The 16,582-nt window shown below is 37.7% G+C and overlaps 1 protein-coding gene across 1 annotated transcript; it reads right to left on the minus strand.

Moving 5' to 3' along the window:
• Window positions 1-10,718: 10,718 nt before the first annotated feature.
• LOC114313778 (plasma membrane ATPase 1-like) lies at window positions 10,719-12,981 on the minus strand. The gene is made up of 6 exons (XM_028260191.2): window positions 12,868-12,981; window positions 11,744-11,863; window positions 11,521-11,619; window positions 11,260-11,397; window positions 11,049-11,129; window positions 10,719-10,760 (listed from the first exon to the last, which is right to left on the minus strand). Exons 1-6 carry the CDS (start codon window positions 12,979-12,981, stop codon window positions 10,719-10,721), a joined length of 594 nt encoding a protein of 197 aa, XP_028115992.2.
• Between the last annotated feature and the right edge of the window lie 3,601 nt (window positions 12,982-16,582).

Here is a 16,582-nt window from a genome sequence, read left to right on the forward strand (position 1 = left end):
GAGCCCCTCTTCAACTTTGTTGAAGGGCTCTTTGCTGTTTGAGGCCTTTTGCTTCCCTATTTGTTCAATCTCTCTTTTAGGGCTGTTTTTGCATGATACATTAGCCTTATTTGTGAGCCATTTTAGACCTTGACCTAAACTGAAAAAAATCTTGTTTTGATATCATATTTATGTTTGATTAAGGTCTATTCTCTGTTTGGGATCATCTTCCCCTATGCATGCTTCATTCCTTCATGATTAGGGCCATGCATTAGAGCACTTGCATTGGCCATGGTTTGGCCTCTTAGCCACTGAAATCCAGTGGATTTTCAGTAGTTTTGATGCATTTTTGAGGGCCAAAATTAGAGGGGGGTGACCGCCTCTCTCCTTGTTTTGTTTGGGGATCTTTTGGGCCTTCCAAAGGGATCCTATTTTGCATGCATTGAAGTCACTTTTTGGGTCCAATTTTGTGAGTTTTGGGGGTCTGCCTTAGGTTTGTCCAGGGCCCTTTTGATCATATTTTATGTCTACAATGCATGTGTAGAACAATTCCATTCAAGGCCTTTTGAGGAGGCCTTTCATTGCATGTTTCCTAGACTGATTTCAGGGCCAATTTTGTGAGTTTTAGGGCTGTCATAACTCATTTCTAGAGTTGGTTTGGTCATGCTAAGTGTCTATCTTATATGTGCTTAACAACCCCTTGATTGGCCTTCCAAGCAAGCCCCTCATTTTTACATGCATTGGCTGCATTTCAGTGATTATTTAGGCGTATTTTGGCTTGTTTTATTCACTATTTTTGGCTGGTTTGATGAGTTCTCATTTGCTTCATATACATGCCATGTAAACCATGTTTGCTAGTCAAAGTTGCATGCTATTTTAGCCCATCATGCTAGCATCTTTTGGTCATGCTTTGAACTAGAAATGTTCATGTTTTGGGACTGCCTTGGCTCCGTCTTTGTGCTTCATGGTCAAATAATGCATGCTTTGTATAGCTACAAGTCAATACATGTGCCTAGTTTTGAGTTTCAGGGCTTACTTGATGCATCGGGTGCCATGTTTACATGATTCGGGACCATTTAGCATTATGTTTCAGTGCTGAAAATTTACATGTTTGAATGCCATGCTTCATCCTTGCCATGTTTTGGTAGAGTGGCATTTAATGCCTTAGGTTCGGTCCTCGGTTTGCGTGCATATGTGCACGCATTTCGGTCATCTCATTTTCATCTAATGGCCACTGATGTGAGTGTGGCTGAGGTCCACTCATGTTGGTGTAAGTCCATTATGCATTGTGTATGCCTTTTCAATTCATAGCATTGCGTATGCTAGGTCGCATGTTAGAGCATTGTGTATGCTGTTTCATAGCATTGCGTATGCTAGGTTGTATGTTAGTCGCATTGTGTATGCCATCTCATTTGCATTGTGTTTGGGATAGGAGTTAGCCCAAGCACGGGAAACGAGGGACGTTTTGTACTCCGAGTGACGGAACGTGTCTCAATTCCCTGTAGCCGACACTCCGGATTACCCATGATGGTGTTTAGGTCTTGTTGTGTTTTCATGTGCATTCATTTCATATTGAGCCATGCAATTCGACTCCTTGGCCATCATGCATCGATATGCGTGATTAGTTGCATGAGGATCGAGGACTACACCCCCTGAAGAGTAGTCATGCATACATATGTGAAATACTTTGCCATGCCCTTTTGCTGCTCTCTGTTGCAGCAAATCAGAAATCAGCAGCTTTCCGAAGCCTTACACAGCATTCCGAAAACAATTGCAAACAGAGGCGAATCGGGGCATCGCAATGGATTTCCGCGCCAAGCAATTTAAGCATGCATCCTTCTACCATTCGGAACAGAGCTGAGGCAGTCCGTAGGCTTCCATGCTGATTTATCGCTTTTCTAGTTAATTTGTTAATTAATTAGGGTTTTGTAATATTTAATTATTTATTCGGACTGTATTATTCTTTCGGACCCTCCGAGTAAGGACACAATTGTAATAAGTGTGCGTGCGTGTGATGTATGTCTTCCAACCCCACGCCTTTCTCCCTTTTATTTACCTGCTTATGACGGTCAGATTAGGGCATGTTTCAATTAGCAAACTTATGCTTGCCTGTTTACATCATTCATCTGTCTTGCATGCACCGGGCTCGACACATCATACTAACTGCATTTGTATTTCAATTCCGAGTTGAATACTTGTTAGTTGTAGCATTTCACATGCCATCTTTAGAATAGCCGAGCCAATCTTAGTTGCATTTTGCATGTGTTGCATTAGGCATTTCTGTATTGTTAGGATCATGCATGGATTTCTAACATAGCTTTTGTTTTGGCTTGGAGTACTCGGTAAGTGCTTATGCTTTAGCATCCTTGCATGCGTGTGAGTGACTGCCATGATAGCATGCTTACCATGAGGCTATGTGCTTATATGATATAACTGTCTGAATGCCTGTGGGTGAAGGTTGGGTTATTTGAATTGGAACAATTCATTAAATGCGAGTTTTAAAGCCCACTAGATAGTGGCAAAATCATGTTTTTTTGTAAGCTCACCCGAGGGTGGCAAATCCACGCCTTAGCCTACTTGCGGGTAGCACCATCAAACCATTTTCAAATAAACAAACATGAAATGTTTTGTTCCAATTCAGGCGATCCAGTCTATATTTGTATGCTGTGCGCATCACATAGTAAATCTAGGCTAATAACCGGAGTAAGAATGCATAATGTTTTCAAAACTAGATATCATGATTAGTAGAGGCCGATCTTTGATCGGGGGAGCGAGGGTGCTCACGAAGTGACCTTCCCCAATCGTACCCAAGTTCCCAAGCCGAGGCAACTTTGGTGATGACGGACACGTGGCCTTAGGCAATGAGTCAGGGTTTCCTAAATTTCCCAAAATAAAATATTTAGGTGGCGACTCTGTATCTGGCAAAGTAGTCCATGTTTGGCATTTCTTTCAAAAAATCTATTTTCAAAAATGATTTGCCGGATTTGGACTCTTTGATGATTTCATCGATCTTGCATTGCACTCTGCGAGATTAGATACAGGACCGTGACATTGAGTCCTGAACTGTAGTGAGCCCAATGAACAACACGGGGGGGATTCCCTCTTGGGACGTTCAGGGACGTCTACACCGGGCTGGCTAACCTAACTATGAATTTCTATCAAGGGATCGACAGAGTTCTAGGATAGTACGCTGTCAGAGTGAGACCGGGTACAGTAACGAAGTTAGACTGAAATAAGCAACTCAATTCCTCTAGAAGAAAGGAGAGAGAAAGAACAGCCAATTTAATGAAACAATATCTTATTTACTAGGATCGGTTGCTACTAGTCCAGGTTACCTTAGAGATAGAGCCATTAGGGGAGAAAAAACAACCTAGTTAGTGCACTAACTCAAACCTAGTTCTTGCACGAAATGTTTTACTAACATAGGAGCACTCCTACTAAGCAATGGAAGAGCAAACTTCTTTCTTTGGGGTCAAAGGGCAATTCTATTACAAAATAAGTTATGGGCTCAGATATGATGCTGCTCCTTCTAATGACAATTCCTTGGGGATATATGAATTAGTAGACATATACAAGAACAACCTATTTTATTACACAAGCATTTCTGTACTCAGATCGATAGGTATGGAGGTCTTTCCAAACCTCTTTAGTTAGACAATTAGTTATATACGATTCAACAACCATTTAACAAGATACCCCCGAAACGAGGCAACCTCGTTCACTCCGACAAGAAAGGTGTCAAGTTGGAAAGCCAAGCCTGGGCAAGAAGAGGGAAAAGATACCTGGATTGAAAACCCTGCTCTTGAAGTGAGTCATCTTCCCTTAGTGGGAGGAAGAGTTATAGTTCAAGCTACCTGAGCTAACTGCTTTTCACTCGAATTCAACTTCATTCCTCTTTGAGTGAGAAAAGGGAGTCGACATCAAAACTCTATATATGTATTATACTGAGGCAAAAAAGAAGAGATCTTCTTGCTTCACCTCATTAAAGTATGAAATTGTATCATATGCTCGCCATTTATTCGGCGAGTTGGGTGTTGTGGGATTGATTTTTTCATGTTTGCTGTTTGAGGAGCGTATCTACTATCCCCTTGATCACGTAAACATGGATTTGTCGGAGACGATCAATCGATTTCTCTTTCAAGTCTTTCCGGAGGACATGGCAGATAAGTTCGAAGACGTCTACCATAGTCGAGTAGCGGCGTCAATCGAGAGAGGTGGTAAACGAAGGTTGTTTATCATCGAAAACTATGTACAATAACGCCTATTAAGGTCGTATCATGATTGGGCAATGTCGGTTGTCCGACGTTTGCCACAAGACGGTACATATAATCAAACAAAGCCCTTGCAGTCCCTCATGGGTTTTAAAGATATAGTTTTGATTTGAAATTGGTGACGGATATATGGCCTAAAGTGGTCATCTACCAGATGATGGCTGTAATGTTTGTTTGATCAGTATGTTAAGTCTGCCATTGTACACGCTTGTCTGGGGTTAGCCTATATAATGGTTACACCTTCGGTGGTGCGGCAGGAATGGTATATGTTGTTTATTGTTAGTCAACCATTAGGTTACTACTCCTTTTGGCCTTTCTTCATATTATCACATCATATGATAGTGTGGATGGCAGCAGAGTGGCTTTATCCCGATGCTAAGAGATTCAAGGCCTATGCTATTCTCAGTGATGATGTTGTCATCGGGGATACCAAGGTAACGGCAGAATACAAGAGCATGCTCACCGAACTCCAAGTTAGTATATCATAGAGTAAATCTTTGGTATCTGAGTCGGGAGCTCTGGAGTTTACAAAATGCTTCATGATAGTAGACGCATCCATAGATCTCTCACTGATTTCTATACGTGCTCTTCTATTGTGTCGAAGGAAAATGGATCTTTCCGTGGTCAAGAATCGGTACAATGTAAAAGAATTTTTTACCCTTCTTCGGCTTACGAGGGCTGGTTATCGAGTTCTTGCAAGAGCTAGGGCCTATCTAGAAGATAGATAGGAGAGGTTTCGAGTATTTTGTTCAAAACCAGATCACTCGTCCTCTCTTGAGTTCGAGTTGTGGCTTGGAGAAAGAAGACCTCTTTGCCCCTACTCTCTTGACGACTAGGTCATAAGACCTAGGTGCACCTGAGCGTAGTTAGAAGAAGAAAGGAGATGGGGTCCTTCGCTAGACTCATTCAATATTTCATTTCATTCAACATTCGAGCAGCAAATCAGTACCGTTTGGTAGGCACATTTCTACTTAGCATGGCTCTTTCAAGAAAGCCAATGTAGAAAGTGTTTTGTTAAGGGGAACAGGACTGGAAAGCCTAATTGGATAAGTCTTCTTCAGTTGCTTTCCCTTGCTTGCCTTAACCTGGTTACAGCCTTGACTGAACACTTGACACTATACTTTCATTCAAATATCAATATTTAACGGAATCAGTATCGAACAAGCTAGGGATTCACGACTAGACTCAAGGACGAGATAAGAACTATTAAAAGATATGGCACATCGGGAAGTAGCTCTATTTGCAGAAATCATATTTTTGGATGGATGACTGATTCTAGATGGCAGAGGAGCTAAGAGATGGAGGAAATGGGATATTTACTAATTGGTGGATAAATGACCGGTAGAACAACTGAGCTAATGACCGCGACAAATACGAGCGGAGCACCTACACCTATGTGTATGCTGCCGACCCTTTGCCTTATTTTGCTTGAATTAGAGCATCTTCATTTCCCTATGTATCTTTTCTTATCAAAGAGCAAGTTACTTTCAACTTCAATAAAATTCCCTATGAGACAGACTTTGAGGCTGATTTAGGACTGGGTGCAACCCTGCAAGGTGATCCATAGCCAACACAAATAATGGAGAAGAGAGATACCGTATGCTATGTGGTATAAAGCAACTTAGGAAAAGAAGGCAAACGTGATCAATATGAAGTAGCAGGAAATGGTAGCCGAATTAGAAGGAAGAATGATGGAGGCATCTGGCCCCATTGCAGTTTTCAACGGTAATGGAAGGTTCACTGAAGCATGCTTTGACCCTTGACGAAGATGGTAAGGAAGCATTCCCAAAGCCGCTAGTAGTAGAAGAGATGATCTGCCAAACTGGATGCTAGCTCTGCCGAAACTAGGGGCAAGGAGGAATTATGTAAGAAGGCATAAATAGAGAGCATGTTGTCGACGGCCTCGCCAAAGAAGGTCAGTCTTGTCTCCAATGACGGAAAATCGATGAACTAAACCAGGGATGTCTAGCTCCCCATCATGTGCCAAAGACCGAGCCTCATGTAATGTTAACCCACACATCCGTCCCAAAGCTTGGGCATGGCCAAAACGGGGCTGCGGTACGATTTTTTCGTTGCGTCGGGAGGCCATCAAAGCTCGAAATTCCTCTAGTGTCGGACACACCTCTTGTGATCCGAGTTGAAACACACAGGTGATCGGGTTCCAATATCGAATAGCAGCATGGAGGAATAGAAAACAAAGAGAAGTGCAACTTATAGAAAAAAAGGGCATTTAGGTCAAAACCGTGAAAATTCATCTTTTTCGAGCTGTCCAAAGTGGCTATCCAATCTCGGAGCCTATTGTTACACAATGTCTCCATCTTGGGAGAAAAATATCAAAGACTTGCTATTCTACTAGAAAAACAGCATGGGAGCACCATTTATAGAGAATGAGAAGGAGCAGTGCATGACAGCTGGACGGCACTGACCGACCTCACACTTAGGCCCGGTCGTGCCTATTGCCTATTGGAAAATTGCTTGGGCTAGTAACACCCTCAGACAGATTTGAACGAGCTATCGCAACTGTTGCTGGTCTGAAGATGACAGACTTAGAGGTGTGGTTGCTGACTGCTGCAGCTTTATGCCCATGAAGTCTAGCAAAACTGGAGAACCCCTCTAGCTGAACCTTCTTCTTTCTTTTTTTTCTTCTCATTCCGCAAGAGTTTAGGGGCAGATGCAAGTTGCCTCCCTGAGCCTGAATGATTTGGGCTCAGAAAACCCTTCCCATTTAAGTTCATACTTAGTGCTTGGGCCAAATCCACATCAAGATTAATACCATGACCATGCCCATCACTAGATCCACTAAAGCTCCTAGGAAAACCAGGAGTAAAAGCTTGCTCAACATTAATTTTCGGGTAGTGCATTGACTCCTCCATCACGGTCTCCTTGACAACTGTGTTAACCTCCTCTCCCAAATGACAATCACTAGGCCTTGTCCTCTGCTCTACCTCCTTGGAACAAGCTTTCTCTTCTCCGCTGAAAACTCCATTGCACTTTGACTCCTCAACAACTGTGTTAACCTCCATCACACTTTTTCCCTCCTTCTCCCTGTAGCATCCCTCTGGAATTGTTCTTTCCACACCACTGCCACATATTTCGTTGAAGCTGCACTCTTCCAAACCACCGTGCTTCATGATGCTACTATCTGCTAAATGTTCTTCACACACAAGAATGGGATGAAGTTTACCCTTGCACTCCAAAAATATATTTTTGTTAATAATCTCCATAGAAGATGTAGCCACTCTGATTCTAGTATGGGAGAAGGACTTTGGTTGGCAAATATCATCATCCAAGCTTAGAACAGTACCCCAAAAGCTTCCAATGTTGTTGAATGTGTCCCTATTCCAAAGACTTAGAGATAAGCCATAACACCTCAACCACACACATCTCTCTTGTTCTAGATAAACTCCGGGCTTCCATTCTACCACAAACTGACTCCAATTCTTAAACCATTCTTTGATATTGCAAATATTTGATTTCAGCTCCTCTTGAGATTTGAAGGTTAATACTATATCTCTTCCTCCCCATTTTCTGACCAATACCTGATCCAACCCTTTTTCCTTCAGGACATTTTCAATGCTACTAGTAGAGTATTCAGAATTAAGCCTGACTATTGCACTATCATAAAGCCGACCATTACCCTCTTCATTGGCTTTTATGATCAATCTTGTTTCTCAGCCACAGTGGGAGTGACCCCTTTTAATACTTCAGCGAATGATCTACGACCTGTAAATGAAACATCATCCCTGTTTCTATTAGTTTCAAGAGGTCTTCTGATGATCTGAGGTCTGCTCCTACTATGTTCAGCTCTGTTACTCTTGATATTGGTATCTTTTTTAACTTCTAACACCCTTTCATCTACCAACAGACCATTGGCTTTTTGGATGGCAATGTCTGCTACTACAGGGCAGTCAAATCTCACAAAACCAAATCTAGAGTTTGACATTGTCCTTCTTTTGAAGGGTATAAAAACATCCTTAACTAAGCCAAACTGAGTGAATAGTTTGGACAGAGTTTTAGCATCCATAGCTACAGGTAAATTATCCAAAAATAAAGCGAATAGTCCATGCTTAACCTCCTTACCTTGAACACCACCTCTTTCCCTCTACCTCACTACCGGAAACCAGCCTCTGTTTCCTCCTTGTGCCATTGCATTTTCACTGAAGCATTTTATCAGACAGGTGGAGTGTGAAAACTTCTTAACTGGGTAGAAACAGTACCAACTACTCTTGGCTTCCCCCAAAACACAAAGCCCAAATTCAATCAGAGGGTCAAAAAGGATGCTAAAAGCCTTACCCGAATGATGATGAATGGTATATTTGAAAGAGTGGTCAAGACGCCGCTAGTGAGTTCTAACCAAGTTCTTCATATTCGAACCACTGACCTTTGCAGATCTTAATATCATTTCCAATTATCATAGATAGCAAAATTCCCTTGTCAGGTGAAATTGTCCACATTTTTTGCCTTAAAAGGCAACATAGAATTCAATACTATTTTACAAAACACATTAAAAACATTCAAATTGTAATAAATAAGGTTAGAACATGCTTTTTAACTAGTTTTTTTGTTTTTTTTTTTTTTTGGGAGGGGGGCACACAATAGTTCTATCATTTCTCCATAATTTAACACTAGTGTCATCCTACAATTTCATCTGAAAATGAAACATTTACCTAGTAATAAATTTCTTAAAACTCAAGCATTCTGGTTTACAAACTTTGCCAAAGAACATACAAAATTGGGGAATATTATTAGGTTCATATACACAGACTACAAAATCAAATTTCACGAGAGAACAACATCTATAGGGATCACAAGCAAATAATCAAAATAATCAAAATAATTAGAATATATATATATATATACATATTTAGAGAGGCCGAGACAGACAGACAGAGAGAGACAGTCTTGGTTAGCACAATAATAAGCAAATAATTTCAAACCTGTCAAATAACAAATTCAACACGACAAGCAGAAAAATATAATTTCAACAGAACTTCTACATCAATTTTCTACAATCTTGGTTAGCACAATAATAAGCAAATAATTGTAAGGCATTGTAGAGACAGTCTCCAAAACATTTGAGTTTGCTACACATGTATAGAAACAGCTAGGCCAATGATTTAATGCAAATCTTGACCACAAAAGCTAGAGAGGGAGAGAGAGCAGCAAATTTTATGTGAAAGAAAATATGTTGTATGGACATATTAGACCTCTGATCCTCATCAATCTTCAAGCAAATATCGATTCCTCCTAGCACCAAAACCAAATCTCTACACAATACGGCCAAAAAACAAAAGGATTAATAACCACAATTTAAATATTAAAAACCAAGAATCAAAAGTTCTTTTCATTTTTTTTTTCCACTTAACTGAGAATATCTAAGAGTATGCTTTCAAGCCAGTAAGGAAACGAATGCAAGTGGGCTTGCTCAATCCATTGGCAGGGACAGATCTGATGTTTGGGACGAGATAATTCAGTCAATAGTTGATCATAGCCTAGAATGTTGTGTCTAAACGGTTCATCTCTAAGTCTTGTATGTACATTTGCCTATTTGGAAAACCTAACCATATGATTTATTTCATCGAACATCACAATCCATAATCATGAATTCAGATGACTATTGAAACAAAGCAAGCACCTAAAACTCAAAAACAAGGAATTAAAAACACTGTTTGTACATCACTCCCTTAGGTAGATCACCACATCAATAAACTCTTACCACTTTTGCCGGTTCTACCAAAACATTAATGAAAAACTTGGCCTGTAATAAATAAAACGCTTTCACTTGATTGATCCAAAAGCTTCACAAAAGAAATCAAGGAAATATGCAATACACATTCTACCTGCTTTGTAGAAGCTCCAGACAACAGAAGATCAGTTGTTACCATTCCCGGCTGCAGCCAACAAGAGGGAAAATTATGTAACAACGCTTTCACTTGATTGATCCAATGACCAATTACCAATGACACAAGTCCAAAAAGCATTAGCTCTGGCAAAATAAAAGGCAGGACATATTTGAGATGAATGAAAACAACTTTGAAACGCTATTAGAGATCATTGTCCATTTACGACATATTTGTTAGGATGGATTAGATTAGATGAAATTAATGTCTGTTAGCTTTAGAATTATTGATCTCTTTAAATTGTGTATTATATCCCATGTTTTGACTAACTTATGATTATGAGAAGAAAAATGTTAAAAACAGTTTTAAAGCCTATTAGTAGGGTTATGTGTGAACACACTATCCGGAACTTGCTACAAGATGTAATATTTTCCACGTTAAGTTCTATAAATTACCAAGAAAATAATGAAAATGTCCGAGTTCATTACCTCAGGCTTGAGGTCACGATGAACTACACCTTGGAGATGACAGTAGGCAACCACACTCAAAATCTGTACCACGATAGCCTTTGCATCTTCTTTCGAGTATTTTCAACCTCTAGAGAACATAAATCAGATATTTATATATCTCAAATCTTGGTTACAGGAAGTGATTCTCTGGTAAGAGCAGACTGCAAATGTCAGAGACATATTAAATATCTCAAACCCTGGAAAGTAAATTATTTGAAGAAATCACTGGCTCTTTAAATCGTAATGAAGTTGTAAGAGCTAAGAACTTGAGGGTTAGATGTAAAATTTTGTTTTCATAGACTTTATCAACTTCCACTAGATGCAGAACTCTGAAGACTGCTTACAACACCTATCCAAGCAAAAGAAGTGCACAACAATTTTTTATTTTTTTCAACTAGACTGTGTATGTAAAAGTTGAGATAACTCATATTTTGGAGTGAATCACATACCTGATCAATTTTTAGAGGATCTCCTTCAAGAGGAACTAACACTGAAGCATCTTCCTCACTCCACTTCCCGTCACGCAGGACCTAGAAGGAGTAATTAGAGAGTCAAATATAAGTCATTCCCTTACTTATGTTGAAAGTTCAAGAGAAAAAAAAGGAAATAGAAATAGAAAACAAAATTTTTGGATCTGTATTTATTCGGGAAGAGGGAAACCTTGGCTTTTGGAGCTAATCGAGCCATAAGAGCAACAGCCGCATTGCCAGCATTATTTTCCTCAATAAAACTGATGGTAGAGTTGATAATGAGCAAGATCAAGATGCCAAAGAAGTCATGATAATCTGTGCCCTTATGCTGCACAAAATAAGGTTTGTCAGTATAGAATAATCTTAAATTGTCTTGCGCGCGCATAATGAAGCTTTGACTAAATGATAAGTCAACACTATACTAAAGTAAGATAAGAGCATGTAAATTTACCCCTCCATGTGCAAGAGCAATGGCCATTAAAGCGGCTGCTTCCATGACCCATGACAGAGGATTCCACATAAAGCCCAAAAACTTCAATATTTTACTTTCCTAGGGAAGAAAGAAAAGTATACAATAAATCACACAGTGTAAAAAAAAAAAAAAAAAAAAAAAATAGAGATAAGATGAGATGTGGAAAAAGAAAAGGAAGTTATCCAACATAAATTTTCCTAACATTTTTCTCTTCAAGTTTGTTGTATCCAAACAGTTCCAACCATTCTTGAACTGCATCGGTACTCAGACCCTCTTTTGTACATTTGAGATGTTCAAATACTTCTTTGAGGGGCATGTTCTCCTGCATGAAGCAAATTACAAATTCAATATCACCTTTATTCATGATGGACAAAGCTTGTTGTCGAGTTTGGGCAACCAGTCAAAGTCGTCAAATTTGGACCGAAACACCCATGTTTGATTCAGCATGGCCCAATTCGGCTAGTGGGCTGAAACTCGCTGCATAGCGGTGATAAGCCATTTTTGGCCAAATTCTATCATTTAGGCTTTCAAAATTTTGTTTTTGCTATTTTGTAGTTGTGGATAGTATTCTTATAGCCATAACTTTAATAAAGAGTTTAAATTTTAACCCCGTTTGTTTGGCATAGTTCCAAGACTTTATAGTGTTAGTTTTTATTTTGTTTTATTTTTATTTTCATATAGTTTTCAGTTTTCCTTCTTGTTTCATGTTTTCTTAAGAATATGATAATTCAGTTTATAGAGTTGTAAGTGTCCATTGAAGGATAGAAACTTTAATAACATTACTGATCTTGGTATTTTCTCTTGGTAGATTCAAGGCTTACCTCATGGATATGAGAATGATAGCTAGTTCCCTCTTGCTATCATTGCTACATCATTTATGGAGCTTTTTTCCATTGTCTTTTTTTTTTTTTTTTATCCCCCTCCAGAAATTAATTCATCAAATGTTATATTCATTTGAAGCATAGAAAAACACATGTAACGGAAGACTTACAAGAAGAACCAAATCATTTTGTTGGACTTCTCATACTAACTCAGCAGATTAATTTAAATACACTCTCTAGTTCTTATATTCACACTAATCATCATGAAAGAATTCAAGGGTGTACAAGAGCATTAACTTAAGAAAGAAAATAAGGGAAAAAAAAGCACATTAACAACAGAATTGTAACTCAATAGATTTTGTTTCAATTGATAGTTAGTTCTGAGGAGACAACAAGCAACAAAATTGTAACTGAAAAGGGAAGATTAGAAGATAAAAACAGAAAACAAAAACACAACCAAACAGACTTATGGATTTTGGTTCAATTGATAGTTCTAAGGACATACCAGATCAATAGCTTCCTTGTTGACGGCATCAAGGGCAATCGATTTATCATCCACTCCCATGTCTCCATCAGCTCCAACTCTTAGGCCACCAAGTTTTTTGTAAAGAAGCTGCATTGTTTCAGTTACTTCAAATGAATCCTAAATTCCTCTCTTTCATACACAATTCTCCCAGCAACAACTTTAGCTCACAGTGTACTTATTTTGAATTTTTTTTTCAAAATTTGTTTTAAAATTTTTTTTTTCCAAGAATGATATCAATGCGGCATTATATATGATTGTGATAAAATGATTGGATTGTCCTGTGATCATGATGGGATTGTCCTGTGATCATTTCTAAATGATTCTAAACAAAAATGACCAAGAGAAATTTTGCCTCTAGAGGTTAAAGAGGGTGAGACTTTTAGCAAATTCTACATTCTAAGCTCTTTATTGAAGCTTCATCTTTAAACTTGCAGACCTAACAACCATACTAGATGAACCAATTTTATATAAGCCATCAAGATTGAGTATTACATAATGCTTTGATTGTTTAGCTACCTCCTGGAAAGTATAAGATATGAATTACAAAGAGAAAATTGCTTGGAAGCTATCTAATTTGAACAATGCTAATTGAACAAGACATCATGCAATTTCAAATGCAAATAAAGCTAATTGTGTAACAATAAAGCTTCAACAGAGTGCACCAACCAAATTTCAGTACTCCAAAAATAAATAAATAAAATATTCAGTGTTATGCAAGAGTTTAGAAATATCCCAAACCATTAATCATCCAAATGAGCTATAGCAGAAACACCAGCTTTCTCGATTCTCCATGCTAATTCTACCGTATCCTGGGATGATTTTAGAAGTTGAATCTTACATGTTACTAGTGTGTCCAAATTTCGCTTTAATGTCGTCAATATCTAGATCAACACAGAAACAACATGAGGGTTAATGCTTTTAATTCAAACAATAAACAAAGAAGGAAAAAGAAAAATAGAACTCCATGAATGCCATGTACCACATACATCATGAATAAGCTCCAGCTTAGTCAATAATGCAGCGCCCATTCCGCCACTAATAGAGAATGATTTTGGGCAACCCATATTGATATCCCAAGCTCAAAGTTGCTCACTCCCACCTCCTCAAATTCTAAACTTTAACTCATCCAATCACGAAAGGTATATTAATGGGTCCCCCTGTCTCAACTCTTTAGCACCAGGAAAGTATCTCTCCAAAATACCATTAATGGAAATAGAAAACTTGGGAGAGGTGATACAAGAGGCATTCCAATTCTGAACTTCAAAGGGCGTTGAAAACTACCCAAAATACCAAGGATAAGCTGCCAAGAAAAAGAGTCAAAAGCATTCATGATGCCTATTTTCATAGCACATCTAGGAGATGCATTACTTCTATGGTAATTTTTTACTAACTCTTGCATGAGAAGAATTTGGTCATAAATAGATCTCCCACAAATAAAAGCAGTTTGGCAGGTATCTACCAAAAGATGGATGACTTGCTTCAACCTATTGGCGATAATCTTAGTAAGGACTTTATAAGTAGTATTGTCTCAAGATATAGGTCGGTAATTAGTCATGCCGCTGGGTTAAGTACCTTAGGGACAAGGGTTATAGCAGCGGCATTCACTTCTTGTTTTATGATGTGGGATAAATGAATAAATTCACTGTAAGGTGCCAAAATGCGTGAATAATAATCAGAGTACAATGTTTTGTTTGTGGCACCAGGTCTGTAGAATCAGTGATATAGATACAAAAGCAACATTATTTTTTCAAATGCCAAGTTCAGAAACAAAACATTAATGTTTTTAAATCAAGGATGATGTTGTTGGTATTAATAAATAAACAATGGGGATATATTTATGGAATATAGCAATAAGGGATGAGTTTTTTTTACTTTAGCAAGACAATCTTGAAAATCCTGAGCAGTGTCGGCTCCAAAACTTGTGGTTGATGGGCTCATGTAAAGTCTTAAATATTTCTTTCTAAAATCATGAATAAAAATATCTTAATATGTTGATTTTGTTTTTGACCCCCAAAAAAAAAAACAAAAAAAAAAATTGCAAATATATACTTTTTATAATTAATAATGTAATTAGCAGAGTGTTCTTGCTGCCATTATTAAAGTAATTAGCAGAGTGTTCCCAATATATGAACCCAAATTAATTTATTCCAAATAGTTGTACAAGAATGACTTCAGCTATATATATACATATATATTTATATTCAGGTCAGAATCAAATATCAGTTCAGATTAATTCAAATGTCAGTTCAGCTTGAGAGAGAGAGAGAGAGAGACAGATAGAGACAAAGACAATGGAGCTCACCAATCTGAATCGCTGAGATGAAATTCGATTTCGATTTCGAGAGAGAACTGAAATAGCTCTGATGAATCACCGATCTGTTTCGCTGAGACCGAGATGAATCTCTCAATCACAGAGCTGAACTGACAGAGATAATTAGGGTTGAAACAGCAGAGAGAGAGAGAGAGAGAGAGAGAGAGACAGTCGCTCACCGATCTGAATCGATTTTGAGAGAGAACTTCGAAATGGCTCTAATGAATCACCGATGTAAGATCTTGGAAATGGCCGTTTTGATTAGAGAAAAATGCGACGCTTATGAAACGCCGTTAAATATTACAAACAATGGCGTTTTAAAAAATGTCGTTAAAAATACGCCCCCAAAACTAATATTTCCTATAGTGTTACTACTGTTTGACAAAGGTTTGCCGCCAGGCCAATATAGATATATATCTACAAAGAGAGAGAGAGAGAGAGAGAGAGAGAGAGAGAGGGAGAGGGAGTGATGAGAGAGAAAGAATTTTTTTTAGACAGAGTGTTACATGCACTAATTAATTTACACATTAGTATATCAAGTGTTATGTTATTATTATTGACTCATCTATTATACAAATTACAAATATTTAAAACCTTTAAAATTATGTCACATTATCTATTAGTATATTAAATAATACATTAATGAATACATATAAGATTATCTATTAGTATATTAATTAAAAAATTTGAATATTTATAATTTATATAATGAGTAGAATCACAGTGTTAAAATTTAACATATGTTGATACACTAATTGGTATATTAAGAGCTCATTTGGAAAGAAAAAGACCCAGACTTTTTGGCTAAAATAGCCACACACAAAAAAAAAAAAAAAATAGACTTTTTAGCCTAATAAGACAAAACATCACATCCAACCCATAAACATTACATTTGTTCTCTCACAAAAGTCCAAAAAGTCAAACGAGGCTTTTTAACCCCAAGCTAAAATAGCTAAAAAGCTAAAAAAACCCATCCACATCCAAAACGAACCGTAATTGATACATGTAATACCACTGTTTAAAATAATATCATGTAATGTCTTGATTTGAACGTGATAAATAAATGTCATTGCATAAGCATCTGTTAGATTGATTCTAAGATCTCTTCAAAACTGTACATTTTGGACCTTTTCACAAAGGAAAAGTTTTATACAATTTATTATAGGCATCACTTTTGAATCCTTTAGAAGGAAGAAATTTGTAAGATTTTTTATAATTAAATGGCCTAAATGTATGATTTATTTAAAATTGAGAAATTAAAATAAAAACATGAAAACAACTCATAAACATAAAAGGAAAAACTAAAAAAACTAACCATAGCTCTCATCAATCAATTTTTTTGGGTCTGCCATACAAATCTTCAGCATATTACCATATTGCACA

The sequence above is a fragment of the Camellia sinensis genome, chromosome 7, assembly GCF_055761805.1.
Source record: "Camellia sinensis isolate YWXY chromosome 7, ASM5576180v1, whole genome shotgun sequence".
Lineage (NCBI taxonomy): Eukaryota > Viridiplantae > Streptophyta > Magnoliopsida > Ericales > Theaceae > Camellia > Camellia sinensis.

Excerpts from the sequence above, each read along its gene's own strand:
- LOC114313778 (XM_028260191.2), bottom strand. The coding sequence starts at position 12,981 with ATGCAGCTTCTTTACAAAAAACTTGGTGGCCTAAGAGTTGGAGCTGAT. Across the intron at positions 11,864-12,867 it reads ACAAGGAAGCTATTGATCTG|GAGAACATGCCCCTCAAAGA; the intron begins GTATGTCCTTAG and ends TGCTTCATGCAG. Across the intron at positions 11,130-11,259 it reads GATTAGCTCCAAAAGCCAAG|GTCCTGCGTGACGGGAAGTG; the intron begins GTTTCCCTCTTC and ends TACTCCTTCTAG.